The sequence below is a fragment of the Seriola dumerili genome, unplaced genomic scaffold (genome assembly GCF_002260705.1).
Source record: "Seriola dumerili isolate Sdu_G_001 unplaced genomic scaffold, Sdu_1.0 BDQW01000258.1, whole genome shotgun sequence".
Taxonomy (NCBI): domain Eukaryota; kingdom Metazoa; phylum Chordata; class Actinopteri; order Carangiformes; family Carangidae; genus Seriola; species Seriola dumerili.
Window position 1 is genome coordinate 1,517,131 of NW_019174513.1, and position 22,729 is coordinate 1,539,859.

Genomic DNA, 22,729 nt, shown 5'->3' on the forward strand with positions numbered 1-22,729 from the left:
ATCCCTTAACCTCCCCAAAGATTCTTTTCACTGTGCTTCCCCTGTGACTGCTGACTGCTGAGTCTGAACTCTGACCTGTTCTGTTTATATTGATGAGAATGTAAAGACATGTAATCCCACTACCCACCCCACCCAACACCCCCTTTCCCAACTCTCACTTCTAAACTGTCCCGGGTGACTGCAGATCTGGGTTGAAACCATGAACACACCTGCTACATGACATAATGAAGAAACAAAAACAACAACCAGACGCTTCCAGATTCTATACGTTTTCATTTCTTTGATTTCATTTCAGAAAAAGAAAAATGTGATAAAACTGCACACAGATAGCATTTATGTGGGCAATATGAATAGTATGTAGTTGAGAATAGATATATCTAGACAAATGATTATGGTTTATCTAAATGTGTGATAAACTTAAACACTGTACTGCACGAAATTTATAAAAAAAAAACAATAACAGACATATTCACAGACTGCTGTCTTTTGTTTCTTTTTTGCTTTTTTGGTATGAAGTACAGCCTGAGCCTATAGCTGTGTTTTGAGTATCCCTCAAGATTATCTGTTGACAGACTACAACAGCTGTGGTAGAAGTATTTAGATCCTTTACTAAGTCAATGTAGCAATGACACACTTACAAATACTCCAGTACAAGTAGAAATCCTGCACTGAAAAAGTTAAACCAAAGTCTTCCTTCATTCAAAAATGGGTTTTGCTTATTACCTCCTTCACTTGGATGTTTGAGCTTCACTGTGCAGGATGATGTATGGTCAGAGTTTGACACTACAAGGCTATTTTCATATTCATCTGCTGAAGGGGGGAAATGTTCTCTTTGCTCAGTTTTAGAGTTAAATCTCAGTTTAACATGTGCACATACGCACAAGATGATAGTAATTAGTGTAAATAGCTGCCAAATAAGTGTCAAATAAGTACAATATTTGCCACAGAAATGTAGTGGAGTGGAAGTATAAAGTAGGCTGTATTGAAAATACTCAAATGTCATGAACTTCAAAATAGTATGGAAGTACAGTACCTGAGTAAATGTACTTAGTTACTCTCCACCACTGAGCTATAAAACACACACACACACTGGTGAGCAAACATTTCTCTAAGTAATTACTCAAGTTCAAGGTCCCTTGGCTAATCTTTGGCATGCTGTGATCCTAAACAGACTTCAACCTTCTCTGTCACACCTGAGGCTCATAAAACTTGCTAATATATGGATAGTGGCAGATGGGTGGTGTTTGCCAAACAGGATAATGAGAAAAGCAACTGAAAGTTAATTCAGTGTGCTTTTCTGTGACCACTGCCCTTCCTGAGTACAGTTTGTTTTTTTCTCTGATGGGCCCATCTGGTACCTCATGCATGATTTTGCATGAACAATTATAAAGTACAGTCATGCTTTGGTCACTTCATCCCACTGGGCAGGTTTTGCTTGACCTTAGAGGGATCATCACTGGCAGGACGAGTGGGGAATGTGGGAATCTTTCCAGAGAGGATCGAACGGAAAGAGTACCCTCAGAGACAAGAGATGATACAGATGCATAAGGGCAACAGGAAGGCGGTGTCACATCCTTGACAAGGAGCCTGAGATTCCTAGCAGTGCTCCTGGACCTTGAAGATTAGTTATCTGGAGTGCCCTTCCCTGCTATTATCATACCTTCTGCAATCTAGTTACATTCACAGTGATGCAGCGATGAGAGGTTCAAGGAGGAACGATGAGAGGCTGCCAAAGCAAACTCATGTCATTCACTACCCAGGCACCATTCCTTATCACAGCTATGGGTTATACATCTTAAAATATATCGTCATTAATATTTTTGGCAACATATCAATCATAACAACTTCGGTTTTTCTGTTTTGTGAGCTTCAACTTTCAATCTACAGGTCCTCTGTCAAGAATTCTTGGAAGCCCATTTCCATTTACAAACATGCAACTAGTGTCTGCACACCACTTGTCACACAGTCTCAGTAGAACTATTAACAGCTATATATACAACCAGGATAGTGTGTCATGTGGATTCAGTTTCTGCCCACTGGGAGTTAGCAGCCTGTTTGTGTGTGTAAAGGTGATCATGTGAGTGAATGTGACTGTCCGGATGCCTCTCAACTCTCCAGTGGGCCGGCTGTGAGGACAGTGATTGGGACATTTCTGATTTGATCAATTGTCTGTGTGTGGGACTGAGGGGCGGAGGAGTAGTGACCCTGGCTTCCCCTGGAGACAACAGGGAAAGTGGCACTCTGAGGTCAAGGGTGGAGAAGGGGGAGGGGGGGGGCACAGAGGTATGAGGATAGGCCAGCGGGGGGTCCATCGTTGAAATTCAAGGGTAAGGTTTCCTAACCTCTGCGGTGAAATGCATTGCGATGAGCTGTGGCCTAATTATAGAGGAGGGGGAGAGGGGAGGGGCAGGTTTGGCAGAGAGGTTAGGAGTCACACTGTGAAGGGGTGAAAATGGGTGAAAGTTTGAGGACAGACAGGGTGTGTCACGCCAACAAACAAAAGGGAGGCAATAATTGTATGTCAAATCCCTTTAATGAAAAGCAGAACTAATGCCACGTACTGTAGATACATATGATTAGAAATGTGCACATACAATTTCCTGGTAGATAGAAAAGGTGAGCATCCTATGACACTAATAAAGTGTATTTACTGCATACATATTCCAAATAAAGTGACTGACACAAAACAACAAACAGTGACCATTCACAAAATATAAACACATTCATTTTATGTACAGAGTTGAGTTTAAAAAGTGAGTCCATAGAATTCTCTGATATACAAAAGGGTATTTTAATCATCTCCTCTCACAGTTGATTTCATTCATCTTACATTGATATAATGAAGCAGCATTCACCCAATAGTTGTAAAACACAGACAAGTAATAAATAATGACAACTAAAGTCTCCTGTTTATCAAGTATGAAGTGTAAAAAAAGATGCGTCATAGGACTTACTGCTAGAATATTAATGACTTACTGACTTCATAAGGCAACATGTTGTAGATATGATAAACAACTTCAGGACATCCTTCATACTAATTGTTAACATGATCAAAAACATAGTATTTGTCACTGCACTGATAGTGATACATTCTGATGGTGCTTTAGGAATTTCAAACTATGGAAGACCATTTCTGCCAGAAGAAAAAAATGATTAAAATTTATTTGTGATAAAAATAAAACATATTCAGAAAGTAAGTATTATGAGATAGTAATTCAAAAATTTTGACTTACTGACTGACTGTTTTGACTTACAAATGTTTGACTTACCAACTCATAATTTTGTAAAACGACATGTTTGCATTCAGGTTACAGCCCTCTAGCAGCCGTAAGTTAGCTGAGATTGTTATAGCACAACAAAGGCAAGAGATCAGAGTGGATGGATGGGTCAACAAAATGTCAGACTTTATCACAGGAGGCCTCTGTCTGTCCCATTTCCAAGCAACAGTGGACATGTTTTTTTTTGTTTGTTTGATTTTGTGTGACCAAATTATTGTCTGTTTACCTTTTTCCGTATTTACATTAATTATGGAGGAGACATTACATATGAAAATCAAGTAATTGAAGTATTGTGTTGACATTGCAGAACACATCCTACATCTGTTCACTAAGGTAATCACATGTACATTATAAATGTATGGAAATTTACATTTGCATAGTGACATGGAATGAAATAAAAAAATTAATGGTATGAATAGGCTATAGAAAAAGAATGTATACCTATCAGAACCCAAGATGAGCACATTGGTGCGCTATGCCTCAGTCAAAATATAATCAATCGTAATTTATTATAAATAATTTTCCACCCTCCATTTTAACCTCCTATGATCCCCTATTATAACTTAACCCACCACTTATCCCTGCCCTCCCCTCTGTCGGGTCACATACAGAGTAATAGATAAAATTGTATGAGCCTATATGAATATAAGTTCACAGTTTTTTTTAACCAAGACTATGATCATCGCTTGTATTTCTTCTTGTAGCCATGGTGATGAAGGTCATTTTAGCCCAAACCCCAATGTACCACTCACCTTAACAAGGTACATATTTTAACCCAAACCATGATCTTTCCCTAAACCTAACAAAGTCAGTCTGGTGCCTAAACATCCTGTTGATAGATCCAAAAATGCTGCTATGTGTCATTATAGAGGACATGGGCAAACATTGTTGTTTTATTTCAAGAACTTGCCACTAACTTTCTATGTTTTGTTCTTTTCTAGTTTTCTTGGCAGAAATGGGCTTTCATATTAAAGAGACTACAAAAAGTTTTATAATATAAAATGTATTCACTCTACTTTTGCAAGCAGAAAAGATTTTGTGTGATTTATGTGTGCTTGTACGGCTATGGGTAGGCCAGAAGCCTTCATCTATTTTCTACAAAAAAAAAAAACACCCAAACAAATTTTAGCCTAACTCTGGAGGGATTCCTTGTGTGCTGACTTTTCTTCATATGTTTAATTAAGACCTTTTCTGACCTCTCTTGACAAATTAAATGCCAAGAGCAAGCTCAAGGTTGTAGCCCTCAGGAAATGAGCTTTTGTAGATTACTTGCCCTCAAGCAATTTATCAAAAACACTTTCTGTATATTTCAGCGTTCAAGTGCTAGGTGGCGCTATTCTTGTGTGGCAAGCATTTCTGCCAAGGGCTGAAAGGAAGAGAGAGGATGACGAAGAGGAAACCTCCAATAATAAGAGTGGCTCCCGCTGAGCCTACACAGGCCACTGACCAAGACAGCTCGTGGTGTAATGGTATGGCGTGGTTACTGGACAGCAAGGCCAACACAGATTGGTGGAATATCAGGATAGAGAGAAGGACCAATACACCTAAACAGAGGGAAAAAAGAATAGAAAGTGTGAAAGAGATTTAACAAAATAAAACCACATCAGATCAGATCAGATCATTTAATACAATGCGCCCTCTAAGCTGTGAAAGACATATCTATATAAAGACCAAATGATCATCATCTTGCCACATATTAATCTGTTAGTCATGCTTCACTGCAAAAAGCTATCCCTGATTCCACTCTAGGGTGAAGTCCCACCTGATAGGATGAAACAGAAGGAGGCTGGCTTGAGAAAGAACTGCACTCCTTTGCTCAGGGACATGGCGATACAGATGGAGCCCATGACCATCATCGTCAGACTCAAAAGGGCCATGATAGCTGCTGCTAGATTCAAATCTGCGAAAGAGAACAGAGAGACATGGATAGATGAGAGGGCATAGAGCATAGAAGTGTATACAAGATTTTCTGAAAATAGGTGAAGTTAAAGTTGGTATATAAACTTTATGCCGCAAGAAATCTGCAGCAAAGACGGTAGCGCTATTGTGAAACGCTGTGGGAAAACTGGTCATTTAACAGAATCAAGCATTGCAACACTTGCACCACCTCACAAAGTTTGATTCTACTGGGCTTATACTTGATTGCGCTTGATACTTGAAACAAAAAAATACAAAAATGGAGTGAAATGTGCCACTTCCTGTGCTGGCTCTGTTTAAAACAGATTTTATTGGCAATGTATACCTGAACAGGTGCAACCCAAAAAGCAGACCGACATTTCACAACAGCCGGTGCCGGTTTTTGACACACCACCATACATAATAGATAAAAGCTTTAGGGATAACACTTGTTGGTGAAAAGGAAAAAAAGCCAAAAAAGAAGCTGATAAACAACAACAAAAGCAATAGGCTATAAAAAGACCATTTTATTTGTGGCTTTGTTTTTGGCTCTTAGAACGGCACGTTGGTTGTCATTTGGTCAGCCACTTGAGTCCAGACTATAAAATAAGGTGGATTTACATGATGTTTTGTACAGACATTCATACTCCCCAGGGGATGATTTGACGATCCTCTGACTTTTCATTTAGCGCACCACTATGACGTCTGCATTTGTGATTTTGAGTGAAATGCAAGGACGTAGGTTTGCATATGGATGGTAGGGACATGTCCCTACCAAAATTTTGGGAGGACAGAATTGTCCCGCCAAATATTTGAGTGAACTCGTTGCACTATGTTTGGAGTGAAGTCAAATTAGATCATTCCAATGTGCCCTCCAAGAGGCTACGTCTCCAAGACAACGGATCTAGGCATGCTAGCATTTGATTGACTAAAAGGGAGGGGGCTATCTGAATGCTCATGTCATGTGAGAATATCACAGTGGTACCTTACGTCACCAGAAAAATGTCAACTGATGTTATTTAACCATGTTAGCTACGGTTAAATAGCAAGCTAACCCTGGCTTCTGTCTTCTGTAGGCTAGGAGTCAGGTTGTGAACAGGAATAAACATAAAATGGTGGATATATCAAAGTATGAGTTTAATCTCTATTGAAAAATCCCATGAAAATATAACCATGAATACTAAGACTTTTTTTATACCATACTATACTGTGTCATTTTTATTACTTTTCATGCCTTACTATGCTATGACATTTTTATAGATACATAGATAGATAGATACATACTTTATTTATCCCCTAGCGGAAATTAATGTGTCCATTACCTCATTGTTAATAAAAGTAATAATAATTATAATAACAATAATAAAAACAGTGAACAATAATAATTAGATAAGTCAACTTCCTTTGGCTGAGGTGTTGTATAGCCTGATGGCAGTGGGAACAAAGGATCTCCTGAACCTCTCTGTTCTGCAGTGCAGTGAGATGAGACGTTTGCTGCACTTGTAGCTGCTTCTCTGTCCTACCAGAATGTTGTGGAGAGGATGGTTGGTATTGTCCAAGATGGCCTCCATCTTACATTGCATGCGTCTCTCCACAACAGTCCTTAGTGAGTCCAGACTCCTGCCAAGCACAGACCCAGGCTTTTTGACCAGCTTATCCAGTCTCCTTGCATTCATGTCTGACATGCTGTTGAGCTTCCTGAGGAAAAAGAGCCGACTCTGCCCCTTCCGGTAGATGGCGTCCGTGTTCAGGGACCAGTCCAGTTTACTGTCCAGGTGCACACCTAGGTATTTGTCTTTAAGAATGGGGGGTTGGATGGTGTTAAATGCACTTGAGAAATCAAAGAACATAATCCTCATGGGCCCGGTGGAGCATGTAAAGGACGGCATCATCCNCTACCAGAATGTTGTGGAGAGGATGGTTGGTATTGTCCAAGATGGCCTCCATCTTACATTGCATGCGTCTCTCCACAACAGTCCTTAGTGAGTCCAGACTCCTGCCAAGCACAGACCCAGGCTTTTTGACCAGCTTATCCAGTCTCCTTGCATTCATGTCTGACATGCTGTTGAGCTTCCTGAGGAAAAAGAGCCGACTCTGCCCCTTCCCGTAGATGGCGTCCGTGTTCAGGGACCAGTCCAGTTTACTGTCCAGGTGCACACCTAGGTATTTGTCTTTAAGAATGGGGGGTTGGATGGTGTTAAATGCACTTGAGAAATCAAAGAACATAATCCTCATGGGCCCGGTGGAGCATGTAAAGGACGGCATCATCCACTCCAATATGTTCTTTGTAGGCAAACTGTAGGGGGTCTCGTGCATGTTCAACTTGTGGCTTAAGAAGGTGGAGAAGCAGCTGCTCCAGGGTCTTCATGATATGTGATGTGAGGGCCACCAGTCTGTAGTCATTTATTTCATCCGGTTGTCCTACTTTAGGTACCAGAACAAGACATGCTGTTTTCCACAGGAAAGTTAAAGATCCTCTGGAGAGGCTCAGCCAGCTGGGCTGCACAGTCCTTTAACAGCCTTGGACATACACCATCCGGGCCTGTTGCCTTTCCAGGGCGTAGCCTTTTGAGCTCCGCCCTCACCTCCTCTGCTTTAAAGGACAGGAGACTTGACCCCAGTGTGGAGGGAGTTGCAGCTGCAGTGTCAGGTTGTGGAGGAGATGCCATAGGAGAAGCTGCAGTTGAAGCAGTGGGAGAGAGAACAGGTGAGGCTGTGTCAGACCTGTTGTAGAACAGGTTGAACTCATTGGCTTTGTCCATATCACCTGATGTTGCCTGGCTGTTCTTCTCTTTATAGCCAGTGATGGTCCTCATCCCCTTCCACACCTCTCTGTTGTGGTGCTGCAGCTTCCTCTCCACTTTCTTTTAGTCTTCCTTCGCCTGCTTTAATCTCCTCTTCAGCTCATGTTGTAGCTTCTCCCTGTCTCCATTGCTGAAGGCCTCCTTTTTCTGGTTGAGGAGGATCTTGATGTTACTGGTGATCCAGGGTTTGTTGTTTGGAAAGCAGTGTGCAGTCCTTGCTGGTATTACAGTATCCATACAGAAGTTAATATATTCTGTGGTACTTTCAACCATTCCATCAAGGTCAGGGTCCTTGCTTTTATCATTTTCCTGTGACTCTAACAGTACATTCCGGGCTGTGCACTCAAAACAGTGTTTTAGACACTCACTGGCCTCCGGGGTCCAGTTCCTGAATGAGCGGGTGGTTGCAGCCTGCCTCAGTAAGCAGGGCTTATAAGAAAAGCTGAAGAAAAAACAGATTATGATCTGATCTGCCAAGTGGTGAAACTGTGTAGGCCTCCTTGACATTTGCATACAACAGATCCAGTATGACATTGTACGTTACTATTGTTACGATACTATACTAGGACTTTTTATGCCTGACTATACTAAGACTTCTTACGCCTTACTATACTATGACTTCTTATGTCTTAATATACTTAACATTCTTAGGACTTTTCATGCCTTACTATACTATGACGTTTTATGCCGTAGTATAATATGGCGTTTTTATGAGGTACTATATTATGACGTTTTTATGACTTTTTATGACTTATGAAATTGTTACGTTTTTATGACTTTTTATGACTTATTATACTATGATATTATATGGCATTTTATTACATAATAAACTATGAATTTTTTATGACTGTTTATGAATTTGTATAATATGCCTTAATATACTATGAAGTTCTTATGACTTTTCATACCTTACTATACTATAAATTTTATGACATTTTATTACTCATTATACTATGATGTTTTCATGACTTTTGATGACTTATTTTACTACTTCATTTTTGTGACTTTTTGTGACTAATTATGCCAAACTATAGTACACAATGATGTTTTTTTATGACTTTTTATGCCTTACTTTACTATGACATTTTTATGACTTTTTATGCCTTATTATACTATGACTTTTTATGCCTTACTATACAATGACATTTTTATGACTTTTTATGCCTTAAAATACTATGATGTTTTATGACTTTTTATACCTTACTATACTATGACATTTTTACAATTTTTTTATGCCTTACTATACTATGACTTTTTATGCTTTCATATACTGACATTCTTATGACTTTTCATGCCTTACTATAGTATGATATTTTTATGACTCTTTGTGCCTTACTATACTATAACAATTAATGCGTTACTATACTATGATGTTTTTATTATTTCTTATGCCTGACTATACTATGACTTTTAATGCCTTAATTTACTATGACGTTTTCATGACTTTTTATGCCTTACTATTCTATGTCATTTTTATGACTTTTTGGACCTTACAATACTATAATGTTTTTAGAATTTTTTATGCCTTAAAATTCTATAATGTTTTTATGATTTTTTATGACTATGACGTTTTATCCCATACTTGGAATGCAATGACATTTTTATGATTTGTATACCTTATTATACTGACATTTTTATTACGTTTCATGCCTTACTATACTATGACCTTTTCATGACTTTTAATGCCTTAATATACTATGATGATGCATGCGTTACTATACTATGACGTTTTTTATGCATTACTATACTATGACATTTTTATGACTTTTTATGCCTTACTATACTATCACTTTTTCTGGCTTAGTATACTATAGCGTTTTTATAACTTTTTAGACCTTACAATACTATGATCTTTGTATGGCTTTTTATGACCAAATATGATGTATTATGCCATACTATAGTGTACTATGATGCCTTTATGACTTTTTATGCCTTAGTATACTATGGCGTTTTTATGACTTTTTATGCCTTACTATACTATGACGTTCTTATGACTTTTCATACCTTACTATACTATGACGTTTTATGCCCTATTATACTATTACATTTTTATGACTTGTTATGTATTACTATACTATGACTTTTCATGCCTTACTATACTATGACATTTCTGTGACTTGTTGTGTATTACTATACTATGACTTTTCATGCCTTACTATACAATGACATTTCTATGATGTTTTATGCCTTAAAATACTATGACTTTTTATGCATTAATATACTATGATGTTTTTTGATGTTTTTATACCTTATTGTACTATGTCGTATTTTCACTCTTTTTGCCATACTATACTATGTTGTTTTTTCACTTTTTTTGCCATACTATACTATGTATTTTTTTCACTATTTAGCCCTTAATATACCATGACACCTTTATACCGTACTACAACGTTACATTTTTTAGTGAGTTTATGCCTTATTGTACTATGTCGTTTTTTCACTTTTTTTGCCATACTATACTATGGCGTTTTTTCATTTTTTTTGCCATACTATGCTATGTTTTTTTAACACTATTTTGCCCTTAATATACCATGACGCCTTTATATCGTACTACAACATTACATTTTTTAGTGATTTTATGCCTTATTGTACTATGTCGTTTTTTCACTTTTTTTGCCATACTATACTATGTCGTTTTTTTCAGTATTTAGGCCTCACTATACTATGATATCTTTATACCTTATTATACTATGACATTTTTTGATGCTTTTATGCCTTTTTGTACTATGTCGTTTTTTCACTTTTTTTGCCATACTATACTATGTCGTTTTTTCACTTTTTTGCCATACTATACTATGTATTTTTTTCACTATTTAGCCCTTAATATACCATGACGCCTTTATACCGTACTACAACATTACATTTTTTAGTGATTTTATGCCTTATTGTACTATGGCGTTTTTTCACTTTTTTTGCCATACTATACTATGTCGTTTTTTTCAGTATTTAGGCCTCACTATACTATGATATCTTTATACCTTATTATACTATGACAGTTTTTGATGCTTTTATGCCTTTTTGTACTGTATCGTTTTTTCACTTTTTTTGCCATACTATACTATAGCGTTTTTTCACTTTTTTGCCATACTATACTATGTTGTTTTTTAAAAACTTTTTAGGCCTTAATATTATTATGATTTCTCTATACCTTACTATCCTCTGATGTTTTTGATGTTTTTATGTCTTATTGTACTATCTTATTTTTTCACTTTTTTTGCCATACTATACTATGTCGTTTTTTCACTTTTTTTGCCTTACTATACTATGTCATTTTTTAAAACTTTTTAGGCCTTAATATGTTATGATTTCTTTAAACCTTACTATCCTATGACGTTTTTTGATGTTTTTATTTCTTAGTGTACTATGTCGTTTTTTCACTTTTTTTGCCATACTATACTATGTCATTTTTTCATTTTTTTTGCCTTACTATACTATGTCGTTTTTTCACTTTTTTTGCCATACTATACTATGTCATTTTTTCACTTTTTTTTCCTTACTATACTATGTCGTTTTTTCACTCTTTTTGCCATACTATACTATGTATTTTTTTTCACTATTTAGCCCTTAATGTACCATGACGCCTTTACACCTTACTACAACATTACATTTTATAGTGATTTTATGCTTTATTGTACAATGTGATTTTTTCAGTTTTTTTGCCATACTATACTATGTTGTTTTTTCACTTTTTTTGCCATACTATACTATGGCGTTTTTTCACTTTTTTTGCCATACTATACTATGGCGTTTTTTCACTTTTTTTGCCATACTATACTATGGCGTTTTTTCACTTTTTTTGCCATACTATACTATGGCGTTTTTTCACTTTTTGCCATACTATACTATGTATTTTTTTTCACTATTTAGCCCTTAATATACAATGACGCCTTGACACCTTACTACAACATTAGATTTTATAGTGATTTTATGCTTTATTGTACTATGTGATTTTTTCAGTTTTTTTGCCATACTATACTATGGCGTTTTTTCACTTTTTTTGCCATACTATACTATGTCGTTTTTTCTTCAGTATTTAGGCCTCGCTATACTATGATATCTTTATACCTTATTATACTATGACATTTTTTGATGCTTTTATGCCTTTTTGTACTGTATCGTTTTTTCACTTTTTTTGCCATACTATACTATGTCGTTTTTTCACTTTTTTGCCATACTATACTATGTATTTTTTTCACTATTTAGCACTTAATATACCATGACGCCTTAATACCGTACTACAACATTACATTTTTTAGTGATTTTATGCCTTATTGTACTATGGCGTTTTTTCACTTTTTTGCCATACTATACTATGTTGTTTTTTAAAAACTTTTTTGCCATACTATATTATGATTTCTTTATACCTTACTATACTATGACGTTTTTTGATGTTTTTAGGCCTTATTGTACTATGTCGTTTTTCCATTTTTTTGCCATACTATACTATGTCGTTTTTTCACTTTTTTTGCCTTACTATACTATGTTGTTTTTTAAAACTTTTTAGGCCTTAATATATTATGATTTCTTTATACCTTACTATCCTATGATGTTTTTTGATGTTTTTATGCCTTATTGTACTATGTCGTTTTTTCACTTTTTTTGCCATACTATACTATGTTGTTTTTTTCACTTTTTTTGCCATACTATACTACGATGTATTTTATGCCTTACTATACTATGTCGTTTTTTTCACTTTTTAGGCCTTACTATACTATGATGTATTTTATGCCTTACTATACTATGTCGTTTTTTTTTTAATATTTAGACCTTAATATACTATGACGTCTTTATACCTTACTACAACATTAAATTTTTTTCATGTTTTTATGCTTTATTGTACTGTGGTTTTTTCACTTTTTTGCCATAATATATTATGATTTCTTTATACCTTACTATCCTATGACGTCTTTTGATGTTTTTATGCCTTATTATAAATTGTCATTTTTTACCTTTTTTTGCCATACTATACTATGTCGTTTTTTCACTTTTTTTTGCCATACTATCCTATGTCGTTTTTTCACTTTTTTTTGCCATACTATCCTATGTCGTTTTTTCACTTTTTTTTGCCATACTATCCTATGTCGTTTTTTCACTTTTTTTTGCCATACTATCCTATGTCGTTTTTTCACTTTTTTTTGCCATACTATCCTATGTCGTTTTTTCACTTTTTTTTGCCATACTATCCTATGTCGTTTTTTCACTTTTTTTTGCCATACTATCCTATGTCGTTTTTTCACTTTTTTTTGCCATACTATCCTATGTCGTTTTTTCACTTTTTTTTGCCATACTATCCTATGTCGTTTTTTCACTTTTTTTTGCCATACTATACTATGTCGTTTTTTCACTTTTTTTTGACATACTATATTATGTATTTTTTTTTTAACTATTTAGCCCTTAATATACCATGACGCCTTTATACATTACTACGACATTACATTTTTTAGTGATTTTATGCCTTATTGTACTATGTTGTTTTTTCAATTTTTTTTGCCATACTATACTATGTCGTTTTTTTCACTGTTTAGCCCTTAATATACCATGATGCCTTTATACCGTACTACAACATTACATTTTTTAGTAATTTCATGCCTTATTGTACTATGTTGTTTTTTCACTTTTTTTGCGTTACTGTACTATGTATTTTTTCACTATTTAGCCCTTACGATACCATGACTCCTTTATACCTTACTACAACATTACATTTTTTTGTGATTTTATGCTTTATCGTGCTATGTCGTTTTTTCACTTTTTTTGCCATACTATACTATGGTGTTTTTTCACTTTTTGCCATACTATACTATGTTGTTTTTTAAAAACTTTTTAGGCCTTAATATATTATGATTTCTCTATACCTTACTATCCTATGATGTTTTTTGATGTTTTTATGTCTTATTCTACTATCTTATTTTTTCACTTTTTTTTTGCCATACTATACTATGTCGTTTTTTCACTTTTTTTGCCTTACTATACTATGTCTTTTTTTTAAAACTTTTTAGGCCTTAATATATCATGATTTCTTTATACCTTACTATACCATGACTCCTTTATACCTTAGTACAACATTACATTTTTTAGTAATTTTATGCCTTATTGTACTATGTTGTTCTTTCCCTTTTTTTGTGTTGCTATACTATGTAATTTTTCACTATTTAGCCCTTGATATACCATGATGCCTTTATACCGTACTACAACATTACATTTTTTAGTAATTTTATGCCTTATTGTACTATGTTGTTCTTTCCCTTTTTTTGTGTTGCTATACTATGTAATTTTTCACTATTTAGCCCTTGATATACCATGATGCCTTTATACCGTACTACAACATTACATTTTTTAGTAATTTTATGCCTTATTGTACTATGTTGTTCTTTCCCTTTTTTTGTGTTGCTATACTATGTAATTTTTCACTATTTAGCCCTTGATATACCATGATGCCTTTATACCGTACTACAACATTACATTTTTTAGTAATTTTATGCCTTATTGTACTATGTTGTTCTTTCCCTTTTTTTGTGTTGCTATACTATGTAATTTTTCACTATTTAGCCCTTGATATACCATGATGCCTTTATACCGTACTACAACATTACATTTTTTAGTAATTTTATGCCTTATTGTACTATGTTGTTCTTTCCCTTTTTTTGTGTTGCTATACTATGTAATTTTTCACTATTTAGCCCTTGATATACCATGATGCCTTTATACCGTACTACAACATTACATTTTTTAGTAATTTTATGCCTTATTGTACTATGTTGTTCTTTCCCTTTTTTTGTGTTGCTATACTATGTAATTTTTCACTATTTAGCCCTTGATATACCATGATGCCTTTATACCGTACTACAACATTACATTTTTTAGTAATTTTATGCCTTATTGTACTATGTTGTTCTTTCCCTTTTTTTGTGTTGCTATACTATGTAATTTTTCACTATTTAGCCCTTGATATACCATGATGCCTTTATACCGTACTACAACATTACATTTTTTAGTAATTTTATGCCTTATTGTACTATGTTGTTCTTTCCCTTTTTTTGTGTTGCTATACTATGTAATTTTTCACTATTTAGCCCTTGATATACCATGATGCCTTTATACCGTACTACAACATTACATTTTTTAGTAATTTTATGCCTTATTGTACTATGTTGTTCTTTCCCTTTTTTTGTGTTACTATACTATGTATTTTTTCACTATTTAGCCCTTACTATACCATGACTCCTTTATACCTTACTACAACATTATATTTTTTTGTGATTTTATGCTTTATTGTACTATGTCGTTTTTTCACTTTTTTTGCCATACTATACTGTGTTGTTTTTTCACTTTTTGCCATACTATACTATGTTGTTTTTTAAAAACTTTTTAGGCCTTAATATATTATGATTTCTCTATACCTTACTATCCTATGACGTTTTTTGATGTTTTTATGTCTTATTGTACTATCTTATTTTTTCACTTTTTTTGCCATACTATACTATGTCGTTTTTTCACTTTTTTTGCCTTACTATACTATGTCGTTTTTTAAAACTTTTTAGGCCATAATATGTCATGATTTCTTTAAACCTTACTATCCTATGATGTTTTTTAGTGATTTTATGCCTTATTGTACTATGTCGTTTTTTTACTTTTTTTGCCATACTATACTATGGCGTTTTTTCCCTTTTTTGCCATACTATAATATGTATTTTTTTTCTCTATTTAGCCCTTAATATACCATGACGCCTTTATACCTTACTAAAACATTACATTTTTTAGTGATTTTATGCCTTATTGTACTATGTCATTTTTTCACTTTTTTTTGCCATACTATACTATGTCGTTTTTTCACTTTTTTTGCCATACTATACTATGTATTTTTTTTCACTATTTAGCCCTTAATATACCATGACGCCTTTATACCTTACTAAAACATTACATTTTTTAGTGATTTTATGCCTTATTGTACTATGTCATTTTTTCACTTTTTTTTGCCATACTATACTATGTCGTTTTTTCACTTTTTTTGCCATACTATACTATGTCGTTTTTTAAAACTTTTTAGGCCATAATATATTATGATTTCTCTATACCTTACTATCCTATGACGTTTTTTGAGGTTTTTATGTCTTATTGTACTATCTTATTTTTTCACATCTTTTGCCATACTATACTATGTCGTTTTTTCACTTTTTTTGCCTTACTATACTATGTCGATTTTTAAAACTTTTTAGGCTTTAAAATGTTATGATTTCTTTATACCTTACTATCCTATGACGTTTTTTGATGTTTTTATGCCTTATTGTACGATGTCATTTTTTCACTTTTTTTGCCACACTATACTATGTCGTTTTTTCACTTTTTTTGCCATAGTATACTATGTCGTTTTTTCACTTTTTTTGCCATAATATCGTATGTATTTTTTTTCACTATTTAGCCCTTAATATACCATGATGCCTTCATACCGTACTACAACATTACATTTTTTAGTGATTTTATGCCTTATTGTACTATGTCGTTTTTTCACTTTTTTTTGCCATACTATACTATAGCGTTTTTACACTTTTTTGCCATACTATACTATGTTGTTTTTTAAAAACTTTTTAGGCCTTAATATATTGTGATTTCTTTATACCTTACTATCCTATGACGATTTTTGATGTTTTTATTTCTTATTGTACGATGTCATTTTTTCACTTTTTTTGCCATAGTATACCATGTCGTTTTTTCACTTTTTTTGCCTTACTATACTATGTAATTTTTTAAAACTTTTTAGGCCTTAATATATTATGATTTCTTTATAACTTACTATCCTATGACGTTTTTTGATGTTTTTATTTCTTATTGTACTATGTCGTTTTTTCACTTTTTTTGCCATACTATACTATGTTGTTTTTTAAAAAATTTTTAGGCTTGAATATATTATGATTTTTCTATACCTTACTATCCTGTGACGTTTTTTGATGTTTTTATGTCTTATTGTACTATCTTATTTTTTCACTTTTTTGCCATACTATACTATATCGTTTTTTCACTTTTTTTGCCATACTATACTATGTTGTTTTGTTTTTTTTTACTTTTTATGCCTTACTTTATTATGATTTCTTTATACCTTACTATACTATGATGGTATTTAGTGATATTATGCCTTATTGTACTTGTATTTCACGATTTAGCCCTTAATTATTACTAATTATACAATGACGTTTTTATGACATCATGAGTTTTTATGTCTTTTTATGATTTACTATGACGTTTTATTCCATACTATACTATGATGTTTTCATGACTCTTTTTTTCCTACTATACTATGACGTTCTCATGACTTTTAATGCTTTACTATAGCATGACGTTTTTTTATGTTTTGTCTCATTATAGAAGGTTTTTTATGCCTTACCACAGTATAAAATTTTAAGTCTCATAATACTATGATGTTTTTATGCCTTAGTATACTATGACTTATGACACATATATGACATGTCCCTATATCAAGAGTGATGTTACCATATACAGTATGTCACCTATAAGAGGATATATTATTATGACATATATACATCCTATGGATACATGAAGATATAAGTTCATAATATATATGAAATATTCATAGTAAAATGCAGCTTCATTAAACCCATTTAGTATCAGCATGTTAACAATGTAAGTTTGAGCATGTTATCATGTTAATGTTGAATCATTTCCTTCAACTGCTAGCATGACTATAGACCAACTACAGCAGCCATTGTTTTAAGTTTATGCTTGTATGATTTATGGTCATTTTGGAGCCTCCAAAATAAAAATAAATCAAGACACTTAAATCTTCATGAAGGTGAGATTTATTGCTTTTATTATTCCTGCTATTGCATGAGCCTGTTAGTTAGTTTTAGCTGGGTCTACCTAATAAACTGGTCACTGAGTGTGTATCAAATGTCAGCTGGTCCTTGAATGTATCAATAAGAAAGTTTTCAAAAGAGATAGAGATTACTTTATGTTCACTGTGTTGTAAGTATAAAGTCTTCAAACTGTGCTGAAACCAGTGGCTCCCTGGATGGTAAGGTAAACACATTAATCAGTCTGATAGCTTATGGGTTTGCTCTGGAAAATGGGTGGCAGCAGAAGTTAATGGGCTAAAACATGCAAAAATCACCAGTATGGTCCTGTGAGCACAGTACTGAACATCTTTATATTGATAGTAGCTGCTGTTTAACTGTTAGTGTGTATCTGTGTGTATATCAAAAATTGCAGAGGAAGATGTAATGTCTCACTCTTGTTAGTTGTCTTCTTGAATATGACTGCATTCTCCCCAGAGGTGAAGAATTTAAAGTAGGTGCAGTTGGATTCTGTAGGAAAAAAGAAAAGATCAAACAAAGAGATCAGACCCCCCCCCCCCCCCCCACACACACACACACACACACACACACACACACTCCTATGTATGACTGCTGGTCTTCTGTGATGTGCATCCTATGCATCCATGCACTGTCCTTCCAGGCATCATTCCTATTTATATCCAAGTGTCGAGCATTAGCTGGAATATCCAGAGACACACACCGCTACACACACACCGCTACACACACACACACACACACACACACACACACACACACACACACACTGCCCAGCACTGCACATATGGTGCCGCCAGAGAGGGTGAGAGACAGCAAAACACTAAGGGTGGATGGCAGAGGGGGGAGAAGGAGTGGTAGACAGAGAGAAGGGGCAGATGGAGGACAGAAATGGAGAGGCGCAGTGAGTGAGGGCAAGAGGATGTGTAGGGTAAGCCAAAGATGGAGGGGGATGCAAGAAATATGCAAAGAAGCTCAGAGGGTGAGATAGCGGGGAAAAGGAGGAGGGAGTTGGGGGGGCAGATGGAGGGGTGGTGAGTGAAGGGAAAGAGAGAGGGGAGCCACAGATGGAGAAGGAGGTGAAGGGAGCAGGAGATGTCAAGAGGGGGAGGAAGCACAGAGGGGTTGGTTAATACTGCATTAGACATACTCTCTCCCTCAGTCCCTGTCTGTCCCTCTTCCTCGTTTCCCCCTCTCTATATTTAGACAAAAACTGTGAAGTAGTCAGATTCCACTTGGCTTCACAAGCACATAGTGATGACTTTCACCCGCTGAATATTATGTGGTCCAAGATGACCACATGCTTCTACACACACACATTTCTCTAACACACAAATATGTGTGTGCCTGAGCACACTTGTAAACATTTTTATTGAAGCAGATACTCCATTTATCAGCCTACTGATTTTTTTAACACATTATGCTATCAGAGTCAACTGATTTCGCTCTCACTACCCCTGCTGAGGCTATAATTATTGAGCCGTCATGTTCCTCTCCAGCAGGCAGCAAAGACGGATAGCTGGTCTTGAGATGACAGGCGCAGCATCAGCGGGCTGCACTTTGCTTGGGACAGGAGCCAGAGGCATGTAAACAGGGATGTGATACAGAGAAGCAGAGATGGCAAAAACAGTTGTTTTCCTCCAAACATGGGGAGCCCACGGCCATCTGCAACAGGCGGCGTGGGCCAACAGTGTGAGAAAGATTGTCAGAAGCATACTGGCTGCATTCACACACTAACAGACCATCTTGGAAGCATAGAGATATATATCCGGTAGCGGGAAGCAGCCAGAGATGCAGGACATTTTGACAGGAAAGATGAATTAGTCCTTGAAAACTGGATATAAATCAATCCAGTGACACATCATTGAAGGTGATGTATGTGAATAGTCTTTATGTAAGCTATATATGTGATCCCATGTATCTGTGCTGGATGAGGAGATTTTTTTTGGTCTCTTCAGTGCTCTGTTGCATCTCAGCAGATTCCCTGAGACAGGGAGTGATTCCAGGAGCAGCTCCTCCTAAAGCCTGCCGTGCCGTGCCTATCTCTATCTTCCAATACCTGCCTCTCTCTCCAGCTCTTTTCCGACAGAAATAGGTCATTGTGCAGATAATCGACGCACTCTGGAGAACATAACCACGGTCAAGTTGAATAAAGTGCTTTTAGAACGGAGCTGTCACAACTCTAAACATGGATGTTCATCAACACAGTAAACCTGTGGTCTGCTCCTTTATCACCTGTCTGCACTGTGTGCTCAACAGGAGATGATTAGGTACCCAGTGAAGAGAAAGCCTTAAAATGAATAATGCTTCATTACACTGACAATGTTATGAATCACAAGGATAGTGTTGTATAATGCGAGATGTACCTGCATGCTGCGTTGTGTGGTTACAATAGAAGAAGAATTGAAAACAGCTTCACTGTGGTCCTCTGCGTGCAGCTTCACTCCACCAGATCTGTTTCCAAGTATCGTATTTCTTTAATGATTCAATTTGCACATTATCTGTAGGATGACCTAGATACATATGTATGCAGGCAGCTTCACATACACAACTATCCTCTGTCTATCCCTTTGCAAGGTTTTAGTGGATGTACATATACAGCATGCAGGGAAAAAAGACTTTAAATACAGTATATATCAAAAATTCACAAATTTGTAGATTACAATTCTTGATTGTGTTAAGGGAATTCAAATTATTTTTATTTCAACCTAAAGTGATGGCATGGTTTTGCTTGGTCCCTCATGGGTTCAGATGAAAGACCTACAGATGTAAGCATATTCCCAGAGGCAATACACCATATTAGTTATGCCTGCTCCCTCTGTTTTCATATCAGTGATGACGGCAACAAAGTTTTTTTCCTCAATGATGTCAACAATTTACAGCCCCTCAGAAACATATTTTTGACCCTTTTCTATCAATTCACTTTCACACTGATGCACGTACTGTAGCATGGAGGGAGCCTCGAGGTAGACTTGCCTGGCTGGGCAATTCAGTTTGGAGAAAAGCAGACGTAAGCAGACAGTCAGAGAAACAAAACAGACACAGTCCCTGCAGAAACCTCACCTGCTCACCTCACAGACAGTACAGAGAACAGACAGACAGATGAACGCAAACTCACACAGACACACCGGCCAGAGGTCTCACCTCCAGGTAGTTCAGCAGGGCCGCAGCTTGTCCTCTCCGGGTCTATGTCAGCCACCCATAGGGTGCGGATGCAGCCCTTCCACAGGCCGTAGTGGGCCAACTGGCAAGTCTGGTTGCCGCTGAAATTCTTTGGTTGAGCCAGCTCCACCCAAAACTCTGTCCCCACGCCCAAAACCGTCAGGGTCACACCAATGATAGACACGAAGAAGGCCAGCTTGATCTTCCCCTCCTGGCTGTCACTCATCTTGTGGGTTCGCCTCTGTCCCCTTCCGCCTTTCATTCCACCCAGCCCCCCACCTTGTCCGGCCCCTGCCACCCCGATGCGACCTTCCTCATCCTGCTGTACAAAGAAGTTGGACCACATACTGTTCTCAGGGCAGGGCCGACCAGGAAGACCAGGGGATGGGACAACAGACTTAGGCTAAAGATTAGGGGAGTAAATAATAGATGAAAAGATGTAAGGAAGGAAAGTTAAGAGAGAGGAAAATGGGGAGATGCTCAGGTTGGATAGGGTGTAGCTTTGGAAGTGATAGCAGTATACTGAAAAAGAGGAGACACAGCTATCAACTATCCTATGATGGGTAAATTGAGCAAAAGCAGTCAGAATGAACAGAGGAAGCGCGTTGAACTCTGAAATTAGACAGAAAGAGATATGAATAGAGGTACAATGAAGTAGGGGGCGGATGAAGTAAGGTAATGATAAAATGGGAAGAGATGGAGGCAGGACCAGGAGAGCCAGTGTCTGTTTTCCGTCCAGTCCACTGAAATAGAGAGATGAAACAGAAAGATGAAAGAGCAGCCGGCATATGCTTCACAAGAGCAAAATCCTTTCATCACCAGCGTAATATTTAATTTCCAACAGCTTTATCAGCATCTACAGTATTCCCTCCCCTAAAAGCCATATGACGTGCTCTCAGCCAACAATAGATAAGCCATATGGCGTTTCCCTGAAAGGCAGATTTTGCTTCAGATGAAGAAACAATTGGGCTGGATGAGCTAGTGGAGTTGTTTGGTATGGGGTCAAGGTGAGAGATAACACCACAGCGCCAGACTGGACCACCCATCTTCTATTTTCCCAGAGGAGTTGACAGCAGACCTCATCCCTGAGCAGGTAAACTATCTCTGGCTTAGACACAGATCCCCTTTGATCTGAGGGGATAATAGGTTGCCACAAATACCTCCCATCCTGCATTATGTGTACCGGCAAACACTGGGAATCTGGAGCCATGAGTGTCTTCCTCAGCACCGTGCATGTGAGTGTGTGTGTGTGTGTGTGTGTGTGTGGCATATGCACTGAAGATGGGTCCTGGCTTATAAAGCTGTTTCAGTTATTCCAAACTGTGAGTGACTTTAAACAACGTGAGTGACAGGGTGCAATGGTGTCGCCACTCTGCGCAGGGTGCGTGAGAGGTGATAATTCAAGCCTGAACCCTCTGACAGAGTGGGGGCTGCAATAATTAACTCAGTCCAACAGGTCACATAGTGGAGGCAAGAGGCCTGGCCAGTTAGGAAGGCAGCACCAGCAGGCCACACACAGTTGGTAGATCACTTAATTCAGAGCTTTGTGCTGACAGCATCAGAGTTTTTATATAGGCAAGGCACCACATGAACCCACTTAGAGTAAGTATAAACACAAAGAGCAGCATGGTGCACTTAAATTAAAATGACAGTTTTGCAGTATATAGATTCTGGGTAATATTACCAAAATGGTCAACAGTAAGACATTTATAAACAACCAAGCAAATAAATAGATAAAAAACTATGGTCACTGACATTGGACCTGGGAAAA

At 36.4% G+C, this 22,729-nt stretch overlaps 1 protein-coding gene across 3 annotated transcripts; it reads right to left on the reverse strand.

The window, feature by feature from the left end:
• Positions 1-2,524: 2,524 nt before the first annotated feature.
• On the reverse strand, positions 2,525-21,330 carry LOC111230163 (voltage-dependent calcium channel gamma-6 subunit-like). 3 transcript variants are annotated; one of them, XM_022756771.1, is made up of 5 exons: positions 20,941-21,330; positions 20,740-20,772; positions 18,217-18,291; positions 5,041-5,178; positions 2,525-4,822 (listed from the first exon to the last, which is right to left on the reverse strand). In XM_022756771.1, the coding sequence occupies exons 1-5, from the start codon at positions 21,302-21,304 to the stop codon at positions 4,602-4,604; spliced, it is 831 nt and encodes a 276-aa protein (XP_022612492.1). In that variant the 5' UTR covers positions 21,305-21,330; the 3' UTR covers positions 2,525-4,601. The 3 variants fall into 3 exon arrangements, with proteins under 3 accessions (XP_022612492.1, XP_022612493.1, XP_022612494.1); XM_022756772.1 differs by lacking the exon at positions 20,740-20,772; XM_022756773.1 differs by lacking the exons at positions 18,217-18,291; positions 20,740-20,772.
• Between the last annotated feature and the right edge of the window lie 1,399 nt (positions 21,331-22,729).